The 15,974-nt window shown below is 46.7% G+C and overlaps 1 protein-coding gene across 1 annotated transcript; it reads left to right on the top strand.

Moving 5' to 3' along the window:
* Positions 1–3,950: 3,950 nt before the first annotated feature.
* QPCTL (glutaminyl-peptide cyclotransferase like) lies at positions 3,951–15,733 on the top strand. Its single transcript, XM_035117473.3, has 7 exons — positions 3,951–4,226; positions 6,097–6,243; positions 6,539–6,826; positions 10,922–11,074; positions 12,289–12,388; positions 12,862–12,978; positions 14,392–15,733. Exons 1-7 carry the CDS (start codon positions 3,975–3,977, stop codon positions 14,535–14,537), a joined length of 1,203 nt encoding a protein of 400 aa, XP_034973364.1. The 5' UTR covers positions 3,951–3,974; the 3' UTR covers positions 14,538–15,733.
* The last annotated feature ends 241 nt before the right edge of the window (positions 15,734–15,974 follow it).

Here is a 15,974-nt window from a genome sequence, read left to right as displayed (position 1 = left end):
GACTCATCGCTAAAACCATGTTTATGGAAGACAATCTTACTCGGCTACGAGTGATCGCCAAAGAATAGGTAACCCCCTACCACTGTTGCTGAAAGCCCAATAATCCCCCTCCCTAGCTGATGATATTAGCATTTCTTTATATAAAAAAAACACCTCAACTTAGTTAAATGTATTACGCACATTTAACATTGAGTCCAGCTTGGGCCTCATTTGCCCATCCTCTTGCAACATGAACCTCAGACTTTTTGGATGGGAGGGGAGGTTTAATTATTGCCAAGTGCTGTTGCACCGTTCCTGGCGACAAAGGGGGTAGGGATGGTGCAGAACGTGCAACTGTGCACAAACTTTGTTGCATTACTCATCTTTGGAACGAGATCAGATTTATTTGTTTTTGTAAGCACTGGGCAGTCTCTGGCTCAGACAATCCCATTGGTCCTCCTGCCAGCAAGCCCACCGTTGAGAGAGATGGGACGAAGCCAAGCCCATCCTGGCCGCCCCCTCAGCACAGCCTCCCCTGCTGCAGAATGCTGGCCTTTTACATAACCACATTTATGCTTTGTGATTATCTCTTTAGCCTTGGCAGGCGCCCAGCTAGTGCATCCGAGAGCCTCCTCCTTTCTGCCCATTTGGAACACAGCATACCTTGAGTATCTCATCTCCCGGGGATCAGCTGAAAACACATCTCCCCTGAGGCCTCCGGCATTCCGGCCCAACGTTAAGTTCTTTTGGGACAGGAGCCAAAGAGACAGAGGTTCTTTCTGCAGCAGAACCTGATGGATTGTCGGAGCTAAGCATCATCACGCTCTGCGCTTTGCAAAAATAAGCACATGCGAGTCTGTTCCAAAGAATGAGTAAGGCAATCGAGTTTGCAATCCCACACCATTTTGGCAGCATCAAACAAATCTGCCAGTGCAAGGATTGCTGCGCAAAGCAACTTCTCTCCTCTTACTCGCTTCAAGGCACACCCCACAACCTCCCCAAATCTGCTCCAGAGGGTTGGGGAACCCCAGAAAAGAGTTAGGGGCCACACAGGGAGGAGGGAAGGAGAAAGTTCTGTTGCACAAGCAAAAATCCTGGCGCTGAAAGAACAAGGCTCTTAGCCCTACATTGGATGCAACCCAATACTTTTTTATTCTTCTGAAGAAGCAGTTGTTCATGCCTGCAAGGGTTACGTTTCTATCCTACCTTTCCTCCAAGAAGCCCAAGGTGTTCTCTCTCTGTCCTCAAAACAAATAGGAAGGTTAGACTGAGAGTGACTGGCTTACATTAATGGTCCAGAGGTGGTTGGAAAATGTGTGACAGGAGCAAGCCAGCAGTAAATCACACTGTGCAAGTTGTTCACTCTTTAGCAGCATAGGCATGTCAGGCCTAATGAGCAGAGCAACCCATTAAGCAGTTGCTGAGTCTTAAGCTCTTCACTTCCCCACAGCTGACTAAGTCCCCTCCTCTCCAGGATCCCCCCCCAAGCAATCAGAGATTGCGTCTACAAGTCACCAACCTCTCCTCCACCCTTTTCATCTCTCTTCTTGTTCTGTGAGTAAAGGGGGAGGGAGCTTGTTGTAGCGTAGCAGGAGGGGAAGACACCCATGACTCTTCACCAGCCAGACTCATCTCTGCCTCTTGGCCTCCCTCCTCTCCAGCTTCTGCCTCCGATTCTGAACTGCTCTCTGCCACAGACTCTCCCAGCTCACTAAACCCTGTTACCTCTTCAGCTTCCGACACCTCCTCCTCCCAGTCTGCTCCCTCTTCTCCCTCTGACCATTCATGGTCACCCCACCACCAATCCCCTGACTCTGAGCCTTCTTCGTTTGGTGGTTCCCCAGCTGGTTCCTTCCACCATTCCTCTGCATCCAACCAGTCCATGACATTGGATCTCTCCCTCAGTTCCAGTCGAATGGCTTTGCCCTTCCATATGAGTGTTAACAGGGGGTGGGTTCACATGTGCATGTTCCAGGTGCACATGTGAACTTCTTCAACCAATCAGATGGCAAGCGGATCTGCAGGTGGGCAGAGGCTAACTGAATTAATGAAAACTAGAACAGAAGTTTGATGCTGGTAACTTCCAGAAGTTGTGGCACCTTACAGATTTAAAAAAAATCATTATCACATAAGCATTGGTGCACTAGACTCTTATCCAGGCTTATGTAGAAGGGGGGAAATGTAAAGGGTTGGGTTGGCTGGCAATGAAATGCAAAATGAAGAGTCTATTACAATTCAATTAAAGCTGAATGGGACAGATCTGGACTTCGTATTTTTTTTAAATGGAGGCCAGCCATTGATTCCTTCTCTGTCCCAAATGCCAAGCTACAACCTGATAGTTGCAGCACCTAGCAGAGACTAATTCAGTCTGCAGTCTCCAACTTGGAGCTGTCTGAACTTCAGTTGGTCCAAAATGCTGCAGCCAGATTGCTGGCCAGAGTCCCATTTGGAACTCACGCAACCTGTTCTGAAGCAGCCAAACGGCTTGTCTGTTTGTATCGAGGCCTAAATTCAAGGTGCCCACATTTGTGTTTAAAGGTCTTTGGCACTTACAGTATTGTTTTGTGGGATCCACCTCTCTTGCTGAATTCTGCTGCATTTGGAACAGAACATTTTGGAAGCGTTTTATGTATTAAAAACACAAGAATTGAAAGCATAAAGAAAGTCTCACTGGTGCAGCCCAATGACTCTCCAAGTCCAGGATCTTATTCTCATTGTGGCCAACCAGATGCCTGGGCCATAATCCACCTGGGACCTTACGATGAAGGGTGAGTAAGGAATAATATAAAACAAAGGTATTAATGGCTTCAACATCTAGTCCCATTTCTGTAGTTCCCCCACCCCCACCATTTGTGCATCTTCTAGGCTGGTGAAGAGTTCTGCATAATTCCAGTATACCTGAAGGAGCGTCCCCATCGTTCAGTCCGAACACTGAGGTCCAGCTCCAAGGACCTTCTGGTGGTTCCCTCCCTGCGAGAAGTGAGGTTACAGGAAACCAGGCAGAGGGCCTTCTCAGTAGTGGTGCCTGCCCTGCGGAACACCTTCCCACCAGATGTCAAGGAAATAAAAAACTATCTGACTGTTAGAAGACATCTGAAGGCAGCCCTGTACAGGGAAGTTTTTAATGTTTTATTGTGTTTGTAATATTCTGTTGGGAGCCACCCAGAGTGGTTGGGGAAACCCAGCCAGTTGAGTGGAGTATAAATATATCATTATTATTATTCCTTCAGTAGCACCTTAAAGACCAACTAAGTTTTTATTATGGTATGAGCTTTCGTGTGCATACACACTTCTTCAGATACACTTATTATTATTATTATTATTATTATTAATTATTATTATTATTATTATTAGTGCTTTTTTTCTGGGGGGACGCGGAGGTTTACATACCCCTTAACCTTTTTTGAATCTGTTTGGCCTCATTGAGGGGCAGTATTTCAATATGAGTAGGAAAATGAGAGTACCCCTAAACATATATTTTTTAAAAGCACTATTGATGATTATTATTAATAAAGCTTGCCCATAGATTGTGGACCTTTCGGTTGTTCCTAATAGAGGCATTCATTGCTCAGCTGCAGATTTCGGTTGTGTGGGTTTGGTGTTTTTTTTTTACCCTTATTGCATCAAAACTCCTTCCATAATAAACGAACCGCCAGAGCCACCTTCCCCTTTTCTTTCCGCGTGTCCTTCGCATTCCTCTTCCTTCTTCACCCTCTTTTCCTTTCCGAAAGCGCCGCGTGTCCTTAACGAAGGAGTGGGCGTGGCCCCGTACCGCCCCGCCCCTTCGTGCGGGCGCGTCGGATAGGCTCAGAATGGCGAGGAGGAGCGGCTCGACCGCTCCTTAGCGAGCCTCCGCCGCGGAAGGTCGAGCGCGTGGCTCCGCCTCCCTCCATTCATGCCCAGCAGTGGGCGTGGCACCACCCAATTGGCCCTCCCCGAGGGGGCGTGGCCGACAGGAACCCCGGGTCCCCACTTCGAGTCGGAGCGGAGGCGACATGCGGAAAGGGCCGCGCCGGGGCCGCGCGGGGATGGGGGTCCCCCAGGGCGGCCTGGAGCCCGGCGGCTTCCCCGCAGCGCGGAAGCGGAGCCTGGCGGACAGCCGCCGCCTCTGGCTCGCCGTGCTGCTGGCCCTGGCCGCCGGCTCCCTGGTGGGGCTTTACCTGCTCTGGCAGGTGGGCGAGGACCCGGCCGTCGGGGGCATCCAGCCCCGGGAGGCAGCGCAGGAGGAGCTGATCCCGGGCGCCCAGGTACCTACAGGTAGGGGTGGTGGGGTGGTGGTGGTCTGGTGCACGCGCGTGGGTTACCGCGGTGGGCGGGTTGCTTCAAGATCGCCGCCCTTCTTGTTCGAGGCGCTGTGGAACTCCCTGCCTCTTTATGATGATGATGATGATGATGATGATGATGATAATAATAATAATATTTATTAATGGTACCCCGTCTATCTGGCTGGGTTTCCTTGAGGCTCAGCCACTCTGGGCGGCTTCCAACAGAAATTTAAAATACATTAAAATGTCACACATTAAAAACTTCCCTGACCAGGACTGCCTTCAGATGTCTTCTAAATGATGTGCGCATTCCCTGTTTCCAATGGATCCTGCCAGTTCTTGTTGAGGCAAAGTGTTTTAGAAAGCTTGCGAGTGTTGCGGTGTCAACTACCTGCACGTTTTCAATTATGGCTGCAAATTGGTTGTGCTGCTTTATCGTATTATTATTTTTTGCAAACCGCTCTGAGGTTCCCTTCCACCTTACAATCGAGCGATGCTGTATGTAAATTTTATGAAGTAAATGCATCCGTGCTACTTTGGAAGGGGGATCGGGAGAGGAGAGATTGCAGCTGGGGGGGGGGTGTCGCCTTTTGGGGTTTTCAGGTTTGTGGTTTGTTGGAGGCAGGCCAGACTGGGCGCCCACCACGGGATTCTGCTGCAATGGCTTTGCAATGACAGACTTTTATTTTTATCTATTGAATTTATATACTGCCCTATTCCCCGGGGGTCTCAGGGAAGTTCACAGAATCTGCCTCAGAGCCTTATGACCGGCAGAATTAATAGGGGCACCTAGTCATTCCCCTTCAACACACAAAAATCCTCTCCTGGTTATCCAAAGCTGTCTTCCTTTCAGCCATATAATTTAGGCTGGAAATGATCAGGTGCTCCAACCAGTACAGCGTCCTGTTCTCACAGTGACGGACCATATGCAAGCATGACCTGAGCACAACTGTTCTGGCTGGGGCTGGTGGGAATTGTAGTCCAAAGCTGCTGGATATGTGGGGGAAATATTCACTGGCCTCAGCTTGGGGAATTTAGATTTTGTTGAGGGGGACAGAGCAGGAGAGATGGTCTGAGCTTGCCAGGATTTCTTTCAGTGAGGCTGGACTTGGATAATATGATGTCTAGAGTGAGGACAAAATCCCCCCCTCCCATAAATAATTCTTATTTTCACAATAATTAATTTTGGTACAGTTGTTTTTTTATGTATCTTCTCAGTAGGTACCCATATAAATGTTGTTGTTGTTGTTGTTACAGTGGTACCTCGGTTTACAAACACAGTTGGTTCCGGAAGTCCGTACTTAACCTGAAGCATACTTAACCTGAAGCGAACTTTCCCATTGAAAGTAATGGAAAGTAGATTAATCCGTTCCAGACGGCTCCGCGGAGTACTCAACCTGAAGCGTACTTAACCCGACGTATGAGTGTAATTGGTTCCGGAAGTCCGTACTTAACTTGAAGCGAACTTTCCCATTGAAAGTAATGGAAAGTGGATTAATTCGTTCCAGATGGTCTGTGGAGTACTTAAACTGAAAATACTTAAACCAAGGCATACTTACCGTATATTCCGGCGTATAAGACGACCCCCATTTTTCAGTTAAAATGTAGAGTTTGGGATATACTCACCGTATAAAAAATACGACCTGGCATATAAGACGACCCCCAACTTTTGAGAAGATTTTCCTGGGTTAAAAAGTAGTCTTATACGCAGGAATATACAGTAAATCGAGGTATGACTGTATTTTGCACCTCCTCGACTCTGCACCCGGGGAGGGCAACTGCCTGCACTGCCCTAAATCTGGTGCTGCTGAGAGTGTTTTCTGACGAGGCTTTTCTCTCTCCTCCGTGGCAGCTGAAGCACAAGCCCCAAAACCTGACTGGCGGGCAGCTGAAAGGCCTGGCCTCGCAGGTCCAACTGCAACGCCTTTGGCGTAGCTACCTGCAGCCCATCCTGATCGAGAGGTACTCTGGAAGCCCTGGCAACGAAAAAGTCCGGCAGGTGAGTCCAAGCTCTAAACTTGCAGCGGCCGACCGAACACGCCACGGCGAGCCCTAAACTTCAGCTCATCCTCCTCCTTTGTAGCTGCTGCATCATCTCGCCATTGGGGGGCATGGAATACTGTCGCTGCTGCAGTAGTCGCGCCAAAAAATAAATTCATTTGATATCCGTCCTGAGTCCTCCAGCGCTCATTCTCCTTGGAAGTCCTCGAGTTCCACGAGAGAGGGTGAAAAACTGAGGACTAGAACCTCGCGCGAGCGACTCAAGTCCTTTGCCCTCTCTCCTTCCTTCCTAGTTCATTGTGGAAAAGCTGAGGAAACTGGGCGCTTCCTGGCACATAGAGGTGGACGCCTTCAAAGACCAGGCACCGCATGGCGTCGTCAGCTTCGCCAATGTGGTGGCTACGTTGGACCCCGCAGCCACCTGGCGCCTGGTGTTTGCCTGCCACTACGACTCCAAGTACTTCTCCCGCGACAAGCGTGGCCGGGCCTTCCTGGGGGCGACGGACTCGGCTGTGCCCTGTGCCATCCTGATGGAGCTGGTGACGGCGCTGGACGAGGAGCTGAAGAAATCAAAGGAGAGGGTGAGCAGGTGGCCTTTCCTGGGCAGAAATGCCCAGGTTTCCTTTTGCACCTTTTGCAGAAAGGGGGAGTAAGGGCTAGTGATTAGAGCAGCCGGTGGGGAACTTTTAAATGTTTCATTTGTCTAAAAGTGTATGTGCATGTAAACCAGGACTTGCCAATCTGGTGCCTGCCAGGTGGTTTGGACTACAACTCCCATGAGCCCCTGACGCCTTTTGTTAAGATTTTTCGTTTAATTTTCTCTCTCTTATTGCTTCTCTTTTCTTCTTTTCTTTCTTCCCTCTTCAATCTTATTTTTTTTTAATTTTAAAAAGCTTTATTTCTTATTTTTTTTAAAAAAAGTTACATACATACAAACCATATAATCAACCAAATCAACGCAAAAAAGTAAACACAAATATAGCTGCAAATAATATATACTCCAAATTATACACCAAAACTCTGAAGAACAGAACCAAAACAAAAAAGAAGAGAAAAAGAAGAAGAAAAGAGAAGAAGAGGAAAGGAAGCAAGAAAGAAAGAAAAAGAAAAGAGGAAGATGGATATATGTATATATACATATAAGAATAAAAAGAAAAAAAAGAAAAAGAAAAAAAATTAAAAATTAAAAAAAACTTCCGATTGTTGATATACCGTTTCTCACCATTTTCAATTTTCCCTGTCTTCCTCTTCTTTATTTTCCCACCCTTTGTGGGTAACTATTCTCCCATTACTTCCCCTATTTTCTCTTTAAGCAATCCTTAAATTAAATTAGACAAACTACCAATTCACAATTCAAACCCTCTTTCTTTAGGTGATCTTCCACTGGTTTCCATTCCTTTTGTACTCTCTGCTTTGCTACATTCCTTACGGCCGCTGTCATTTTATCCAAATTCATGTATTCTATCACTTTAATTAACCAATCCTGAATTGAAGGTACCTCTTCCCCTTTCCATTTTTGTGCTATTGTTATCCTTGCTGCAGCTCCTGCATACAATATTACATTCCTCTTCTCTTTAGGGATGTTCTCTGGTAGCATGCTCAACAAAAATAGTTCCGGTTTCTTTTCAAATGTTATTTTTAAAATACTTTTTAATTTCTCATAGATCCCATTCCAAAATTCTTGAATTTTTTTGCAATGCCACCAGCAATGCATGAATGTACCTATCTTTTCTTGGCATTTCCAACATTTGTTGGATCCTGTCTTGTATATTTTATGTAGTTTTTCTGGGGTTAAATGCCATCTGTAAATCATTTTTAGCATATTTTCCTTTATTGCCGTACAGGCTGTAAATCTCATACTTTCATTCCAGAGTCTCTCCCATTGTGTACAATATATAGTTTTGCCAATGTCTTGCGCCCATTTCACCATTACGTTCTTAACTACCTCATCCTTTAGATTCCATTCTAACAAAAATTTGTATAATTTAGTAATTTGTTTATCCCCATTTTCAATCACTAATTCCTGTAGTTTTGATTTCCCCTCTTGGAATCCCACTTTCTTATGACATTGGAAGAGACTCTGGACCTGGTTGTAATGAAGCCAGCTTGTACATTCCTTTTTAATCTCTTCGTGTGATTTCAATACATAATTTCCCTCTTCTTTTCTAACTATCTCTTGATATGTTTCCCTCTTCAATCTTATTGTGTAGATTTTTTCTATTGCAACAGAACAATGTGTTTCATTAAGTGTAATTATTAATGTGTAAATAAATAAAGAAAGAAAAGAAATTCAACAGGAAGGGGGAGCCTGACTGAGCTCGACCAGGAGAGCGTTCTGTAAAACTGAGCCCACAGTGTTCAACGCAAAGTTCCTGGTGGTTGCGAACCACGGGGAACCGGCTAACAGTGACCTCAGTGATTCGGGCTGGGATATAAAGGATTAGATGATCCTTGGGAGATCCTGGACTCGTTAAGAGCCCTGCAAATTAATGAAAGAACCTGCATTGCAGGGGGTTGGGCTAGATGACCTTTGGGGTACCTTCCAGCTGCAATTCTAGGAACAGTGAACCTCACCTGATAGCATAGAGGCAGGCAATGCAGACTTTAGAGCACCAGAGGAGTCCGCTGCTGATGGTCTGTAGCCCTCCACAGTCTATTCACAACATTTTTTACCTGCTGGGGCCTCCAGACAAGGCTCAAGGGGATTCCCACCTTTTTTGGGGGGGGGTATTTTATTTCATTTTTTACTGTATATAAGACAGAGTGCTGTTACAGATGAAAGCTAAAAGATGGAAAACAAAAGTATAAAGCAGGCGTGTAGAATGTGCACAGCTGCACATGGGTTACAATAACTAAGTCCAAGTAAATAAAATTTGTTGTTGTTTAGTCGTTTAGTCGTGTCCGACTCTTCGTGACCCCATGGACCATAGCACGCCAGGCACTCCTGTCTTGCACTGCCTCCCGCAGTTTGGTCAAACTCATGTTCGTAGCTTCGAGAACACTGTCCAACCATCTTGTCCTCTGTCGTCCCCTTCTCCTAGTGCCCTCAATCCTTCCCAACATCAGGGTCTTTTCCAAGGATTCTTCTCTTCTCATGAGGTGGCCAAAGTATTGGAGCCTCAGCTTCACGATCTGTCCTTCCAGTGAGCACTCAGGGCTGATTTCCTTAAGAATGGATAGGTTTGATCTTCTTGCAGTCCATGGGACTCTCAAGAGTCTCCTCCAGCACCATAATTCAAAAGCATCAATTCTTCGGCGATCAGCCTTCTTTATGGTCCAGCTCTCACTTCCATACATCACTACTGGGAAAACCATAGCTTTAACTATACGGACCTTTGTCGGCAAGGTGATGTCTCTGCTTTTTAAGATGCTGTCTAGGTTTGTCATTGCTTTTCTCCCAAGAAGCAGGCGTCTTTTAATTTCGTGACTGCTGTCACCATCTGCAGTGATCAAGGAGCCCAAGAAAGTAAAATCTCTCACTGCCTCCATTTCTTCCCCTTCTATTTGCCAGGAGGTGATGGGACCAGTGGCCATGATCTTGGGTTTTTTGATGTTGAGCTTCAGACCATCTTTTGCGCTCTCCTCTTTCACCCTAATAAAATTAGCATTACCTGATTTTCAAGTTTGGTTTCAGATTTGCTAGTCGTGTGATGATGGTTTTTTAAAATGGTGGTTCGGCTGCATCTGACATGAATGCCAAATCCTGTAAAAAGTCTGGTCCTTTTTAAAATCTCAAATTATTCATCATTTCCCACTGAGTTGTTATTTATTTATTTGTTTGTTTGTTTGTTTGTTTATTGAATGTGTATACTTCCCTTCATCCATAGATCTCAGGCCAGTTCACAGCGTAAAAATGCAAGATAAAAACACAAAATACACAATGAAAACAAGAAGAGAACAAAACAATAACCCCCTCTCCCATCTACAAACACATTTAAAAGGATATAAAATTCCAAGTTATCCCAACCAATACCTCTCTGTATCGGTATCAAGTTTATTGCTTATAGCAAAAAGGCTGCTGCAATGTATACAATGTCATTCAGTAAAATATATACAAATTTGGTACAAAACTTAGAACATTGACATTATCAAAACATGATAAAACAAAAGCTATGGATAAAACAAAGCTATGGAAACACTTTAATATATCAGTTGAAACGTTAAAAAATAAAATTTATAAACTGAAATCATCACATGGCTACTGATGTATTAAAAGAAACATTAAACAATACAATTGATAATTGTGTACAACTTTGGTGAAAGAAATGCATCTCGGTATGGATGGGGTCAGATAAATTCATCTCCTTTGCAGTTACTAGCTACCTCAGCAATTTAAAAGGATATGGGATGTTAGCCAGCCAAAATCCTGGTGGCAGTTACTGTTTGAGCTGCCAAGATCATGCAGAAGACCAGTTCTTTTGACAATATACATCGCTATATTCCAAAAATAAATATTAATTTAGGACAAAGGGGCAACCGCCGATCAAGCGCATGGCGGTAATTGCCTTGAGGTTGTCAACGTGTAGCATGATCAACTTGTTGTATTCATTGCCCATTTCGGACACGAGGCAGCCGTAAGAATGCCATTGTCTTCTAATGCCTCAACAGCAACATTTGCAACCTGCTTTGAAGTTGAACAATCAAAGGAGGCCTAACAGCACGTCTCTGTGTTTTAGGGCTCCAAGGTGACGTTGCAGCTGCTGTTCTTTGACGGGGAGGAGGCCTTTCAGGAGTGGACGGACAAGGACTCCCTGTACGGCGCACGACATTTGGCTGATCGCATGGCGAAGGCGCCGCATCGCCCAGGCCTCAGCCAGCTCCAGGCTATCGTGAGTGCTTCTCTGAGCCAGCCGCCGAGAAACGGCTGGCTTTTCCTTGCAGAAAGGGAAGTGCAGGCCGTTGCCACATTGAAAGGGTGGGGGCTTCTTCTCTGATCTCTCCCTGTTCAGTTTGAAACCACATTAAGCACCATGGGAGCAGCCGGAGCTCAGTGGAAAAGCATGCTGCCTCGTGTGCAAGAATGTTCCTGGTTCAGTCTCCAGGTAGAATCTGGGAATGCCCTGGAGAGCGACTGCCAGCCAATGTCGTCGTCTTTGACGATCACTCGTAGCCGAGTAAGATTGTCTTCCATAAACACGGTTTTAACAATGAGTCCTTAAGTGACTGTGGAGGCCAATTCTGGATCCACAGTGGGGACATAGGTTTCCGGGCAGGAGTTGATCACAGTGTGGATTTGCCAAACTGTTCCTTCCTCTTAGCACGTTTCTCCCTTTCGTCCTGAGTCTTCAAAACCCACGACAGCTTTGGTAAAGGCTGTTCTCCAACTGGAGCGCTCGCAGGCCAGTGTTTCCCAGTTGTCGGTGTTGATACTACATTTTTTTAGATTTGCCTTGAGAGAGTCTTTAAACCTGCTTCGTTGACCTCCAGCATTACGCTTTCCATTTTTACGTTTGGAATATAGTTGCTTTGAAAGACTATAATCAGGCGTCCGAACAACATGACCAGTCCAATGAAGTTGATGTTGAAGAAGCATTGCTTCAGCGCTGGTGATGATATTCCAGTACACTGGCATTGGTTCGCCTGTCTTCCCAAGTGATGTGTAAAAATTTCCGGAGACACCATTGATGAAATCTTCCGAGGAGTTGCAGATGGCATTTATAAGTGGTCCATGTTTCACAAGCATGCAGTAGGGTTGCAAGTACAATAGCTTTGTAAACAAGCATTTTGGCTTCCCTGCGAATGTCCCAATCTTCTGCTTTTCAATCGAGAGAAAGCCGCACTCGCAGAGTTCAGGCGATGCTGGAATTCGGCATCAATGTCAGCCCTTGTGGAAAGATAACTGTCCAGGTAGGAGAAAGGATTGACATTTTCCAGTGTTACTGTAGACAGTACTGGGCCTAGATGGAACAATAATCTAAACTGGGAGAAGGCAGCTTTTGAAGTCCCTGTGAAACAGGGCACTCCTGAGACCACCTGAGCCTCAAAACGACAGCAGAGGACCCAGGAGCACCTGTGTTTTTGACTCTGCATTTTCCTGTTTCAGTCTCTCTTCGTTCTGCTGGACCTTTTGGGCGCCCGCCAGCCGACCATCCAGAACCATTTCCGCAACACAGCCCTCTGGTTCGAAAGGCTCGTTGGCCTCGGTGAGCTTCACTTTTTGTGACGGGGAGCCAATTGGGAAAGGAGGGGCGGGGCTCCAGGGTTGCATTGGCATTTCAGACCCCGCCTCCCAGGGATGAGCAGCCAACAGGGGTCTCGGGATGTAAAGTTCTGTCCGTTAGATCCGCCTTTGCCAACCCGGCGCCCTCCAAATGGACTGCAACTCTGCTGCCCGAATCCCTACAGAACGGCTGCCTCACAGTGTTGCCAATACTGAGGTGGGTGGACCCAGGATCTGACAGGTTTCTGGGTCCCTTTGAATTGAAGTCCATCAATTCTGGGGGGTCCGCAGGTGCCCCCTCCATCCCGGCTTTAGACCTTTCTTCTACGTGTGCCACAGATGTGGGGCTGGTGTTTTTCTCCAGTATTTTCTGGAAGTGCTTAGGGAGCCTGAAGATAATTCTCAGTTGGACCATACCTCCTACCTTGCACCTAATCCCACTCTTTCGTTCTCTAGAGAAGCGGCTGCACCATCTTGGCCTCCTGGAGTCTCACGCAAGGGAGCAGCTCTATTTCCAGCCACGTTCCTATTATGACCCCATCGAAGACGACCACGCTCCCTTCCTCCGGAGAGGTATTTTCCCACAGTTGCCCTGAGGTCTTTTTGTTGCTGGTCCGATCCAGCGTTTGCTGTTTGCAGTCTACTCTCTTAGCAAACGGGGGTTGGCCTAGATGACCCTTGGGACCCAGCTCTACAATTCTATAAAATGGTCCTCTCGAGGAATAAAGCAAGAGCTTTCAAAACGGCAGGGGAAAGCCTCGCAATGCAGTGTGCTGGAAGTTTGAGAGCAGAGACCGAAAGTTTGCAGAGTGAACCTGCAGGGGTCGAGCAGATATCTAAAGCAGCCGCAAGTTTAAAGGACCTGGGGAGAGAACAAAAGTTTTTGGCTGGTGCTGGAAAAGAGGAAAGCATCAGAACAACATCCTGTTCTCAAAAGTGGGCAGCCAGATGCCAACGACAGCCCTCTCTCCCCATCCGTGATTCTCGGCAGCTGGCATTCAGAGGATTATTATTATTATTATTATTATTATTATTATTATTATTTATTGCATTTATATGCCACCTTTTCTCCCAAGGAATTCAGGTTGGTACACATGGTTCTCCTCCCCAATTTACCCTCACAACAACCTCGTGAAGTAGGATAGGCTGAGAAGAGACTGTCGCCCAGTGAGCTCCCATGGTTGAGTGGGAATTCGAACCCGGGTCTCCTAGGTCATATTCCAGCACTCTTACCCATTATGCCACACTGGTGTACTGCGTCCCTGTCACAGGAGGGAGAACACAGCCATCTTGGCCAGTAGACATGGCCAGGCTTATCCCTCCAATAATTCGCTGTCTCCTCTTTCTACAGCCTTCCAAGCCGATGGCCATGATTCCTACCTCTTGTGGGAGATTCCAAAACAGGGGCGGGGAGGGGGGGGTTCCATCTGTCATAGGTGCTTTAGTTGAGATTCCTGCATTGCACATGAGCCCTTCTGACTCTAGGATTCTATCTCTCTTTGTTTTTTAAAGAAAGGGCGGGGGGGCACCTGTTTTTAGAAGACATCTGAAGGCAGCCCTGTTCAGGGAAGCTTTTAATGTTTAACAGACCATTGTATTTTAATGTTTTGTGGGAAGCTGCCCAGAGTGGCTGGGGAAACCCAGCCAGATGGGCGGGGTATAAGTTGTTGTTGTTGTTACTGTGTTTGAATGATGTGCTCAGTAGAAAATGTACAGTCATACCTCATGTTACGTCCACTGCAGGTTACGTCTTTTCAGGTTGCGTCCTGTGCCAAACCCGGAAGTCCCGGAACGGGTTACTTCCGGGTTCGGTGCGCATGTGCAGAAGAGCCGAATTGCGTCATGCGCAGATTCGGCCCTTCAGGATGCGGCCTTTTCATGTTGCGAACGGGCCTCCAGAACGGATCTCGTACTGCATCTCGTGGTTTTCACACAACGCTGGGCTCACAGCTTTTGATTCTTTCTCTCTCTTTTACTTTGCCAAAGGTGTCCCAGTCCTTCACCTCATCACCACACCTTTCCCCGCAGTCTGGCACACCTTCGAGGACACAGAGGAGAACCTCCACCCGCCCACTGTGCTCAACCTGTGCAAGATCTTGGCAGGTTTCCTGGCAGAATATCTGTGGCTTTAGGCGGAAGGGACTCCCCTCCTGACTCAGAGGCCTTTTGCGTTTGGTCAACCGAGATGTGGAACGGCTGAAGGATGCGCCTTGTTTAAGAACCAGCACGATCGCTTGCCAGGGCCCTTGCAGAAGCTTTGCTCGTGGTCCAAGGGGAAATGGGATGTGGGGAGAGGCAGGCTGGGAAACGGAAGGTTCTCAGACCTTGTGCCTTGGGGTATTAAGCCTTGAAGCCCCTCAGGGAAGGTGACAGGCCAGGCAAGAGGACACCAGTTTGGTCTCCCAAGATGGCACAGGTCAGGGAAACCGAATTGAAGTGGCAGTAGAGAGAATAAATAAAAACCTTTCTTCCCAGGGGATTTATTGTGGGGGGGGGGGGAACCCCCAACCTGTCCCTGATCAGCAACCCTACAATGTGCACTCTTGTTATTAATAATAGTCTTGAATCCAAGTTCTGCTCTTGAGCCATTTTGGAAACCAAGGCCTGGTTTTTCGAAGTGCCCAGGCTTCCTCCGTCTGTTGGTTCCACGGAATGTGGCTATTGACACGTGACAGAGACACGATTCAGGGAGAACCGTTTGCACTCTCATCCCAGGTACTTAAAATGAACTTTTCTTTTTCCCCAAGGCAGCTGTTTGGTCTGTGCTTGGGGGCGGGGTGGGGTTGCAGAACAATGTCCAAGATGCCCAGAGACGCCTACCTCTGTCCCCTGACCTATTCCGTCCTGTAACAAGCAAAAACGGGTTTTTACTCTGTTTTTAATTTAATATTTATTGTTGAGCCTTAAGGCCACTTCAGGTGTGGCAGCTCTGCTATGTGGAAAAAGCTTGGGTGGGAGGGATAAATTCTCATGTCGCATTCAAGCTAAATCTGGGTTACGCACCTTCCTTGCTCCAAAGTGACTCCGAGGCCTGGTTTAGACACAGGACAAAATCCTGAGTTAGGAGAGTGGGATGCCAATTCTGAATGCTTCCTCACCTTTTTAAAGCATACCTGCAAGTGAAAAGCTAGCAAATCAGTGAGAGAATCCAGTTCAGCCCTCTTCCTGGTGTTCTAGCTTTCTACTTGCAAGGACTTACTTTTTTAATTAAAAAAAAAAGTTGGAGAACAATCTGAAGTGTTACAATCCATTATTCCATCTCAGACTACGTCCCCTCCCTCAAATGGTTCATTAACAAGTATTACAATAAAAGTTTCTTGCAACTTTCTGCTCTTTCATCTCTTTGTGTGTGTGTGTTTTTGCCTGTTCTGTTAGGACAGCCAGAATGCAAACTTAGCACCGTGATAAAATTCAGTGGACTTCCTGATCTTTGACACCTGGGTTTCCTACCTGTTTCAAGGTGTTTTCTCAGGGCCACGGCTGCTCCCTCAAAAGGGCTGACCTGAGATATTTTGAGGTGAAGCAGAAAAAAAAGGAGCCCCCGGTGACGGCGCAGAGTGTTGTCATTT

Source organism: Zootoca vivipara, chromosome 6, assembly GCF_965207765.1.
Source record: "Zootoca vivipara chromosome 6, rZooViv2.hap1.1, whole genome shotgun sequence".
NCBI lineage: Eukaryota > Metazoa > Chordata > Lepidosauria > Squamata > Lacertidae > Zootoca > Zootoca vivipara.
The sequence above is the reverse complement of the archived record's forward strand: the minus strand, read 5'-3'. Positions and strand labels throughout refer to the sequence as shown.

Coding starts and splice junctions, on each gene's coding strand:
- QPCTL (XM_035117473.3), top strand. CDS start 3,975: ATGCGGAAAGGGCCGCGCCGGGGCCGCGCGGGGATGGGGGTCCCCCAG. Junction 6,827..10,921: donor TGAAGAAATCAAAGGAGAGG/GTGAGCAGGTGG, acceptor TCTGTGTTTTAG/GGCTCCAAGGTGACGTTGCA. Junction 12,979..14,391: donor CGCTCCCTTCCTCCGGAGAG/GTATTTTCCCAC, acceptor ACTTTGCCAAAG/GTGTCCCAGTCCTTCACCTC.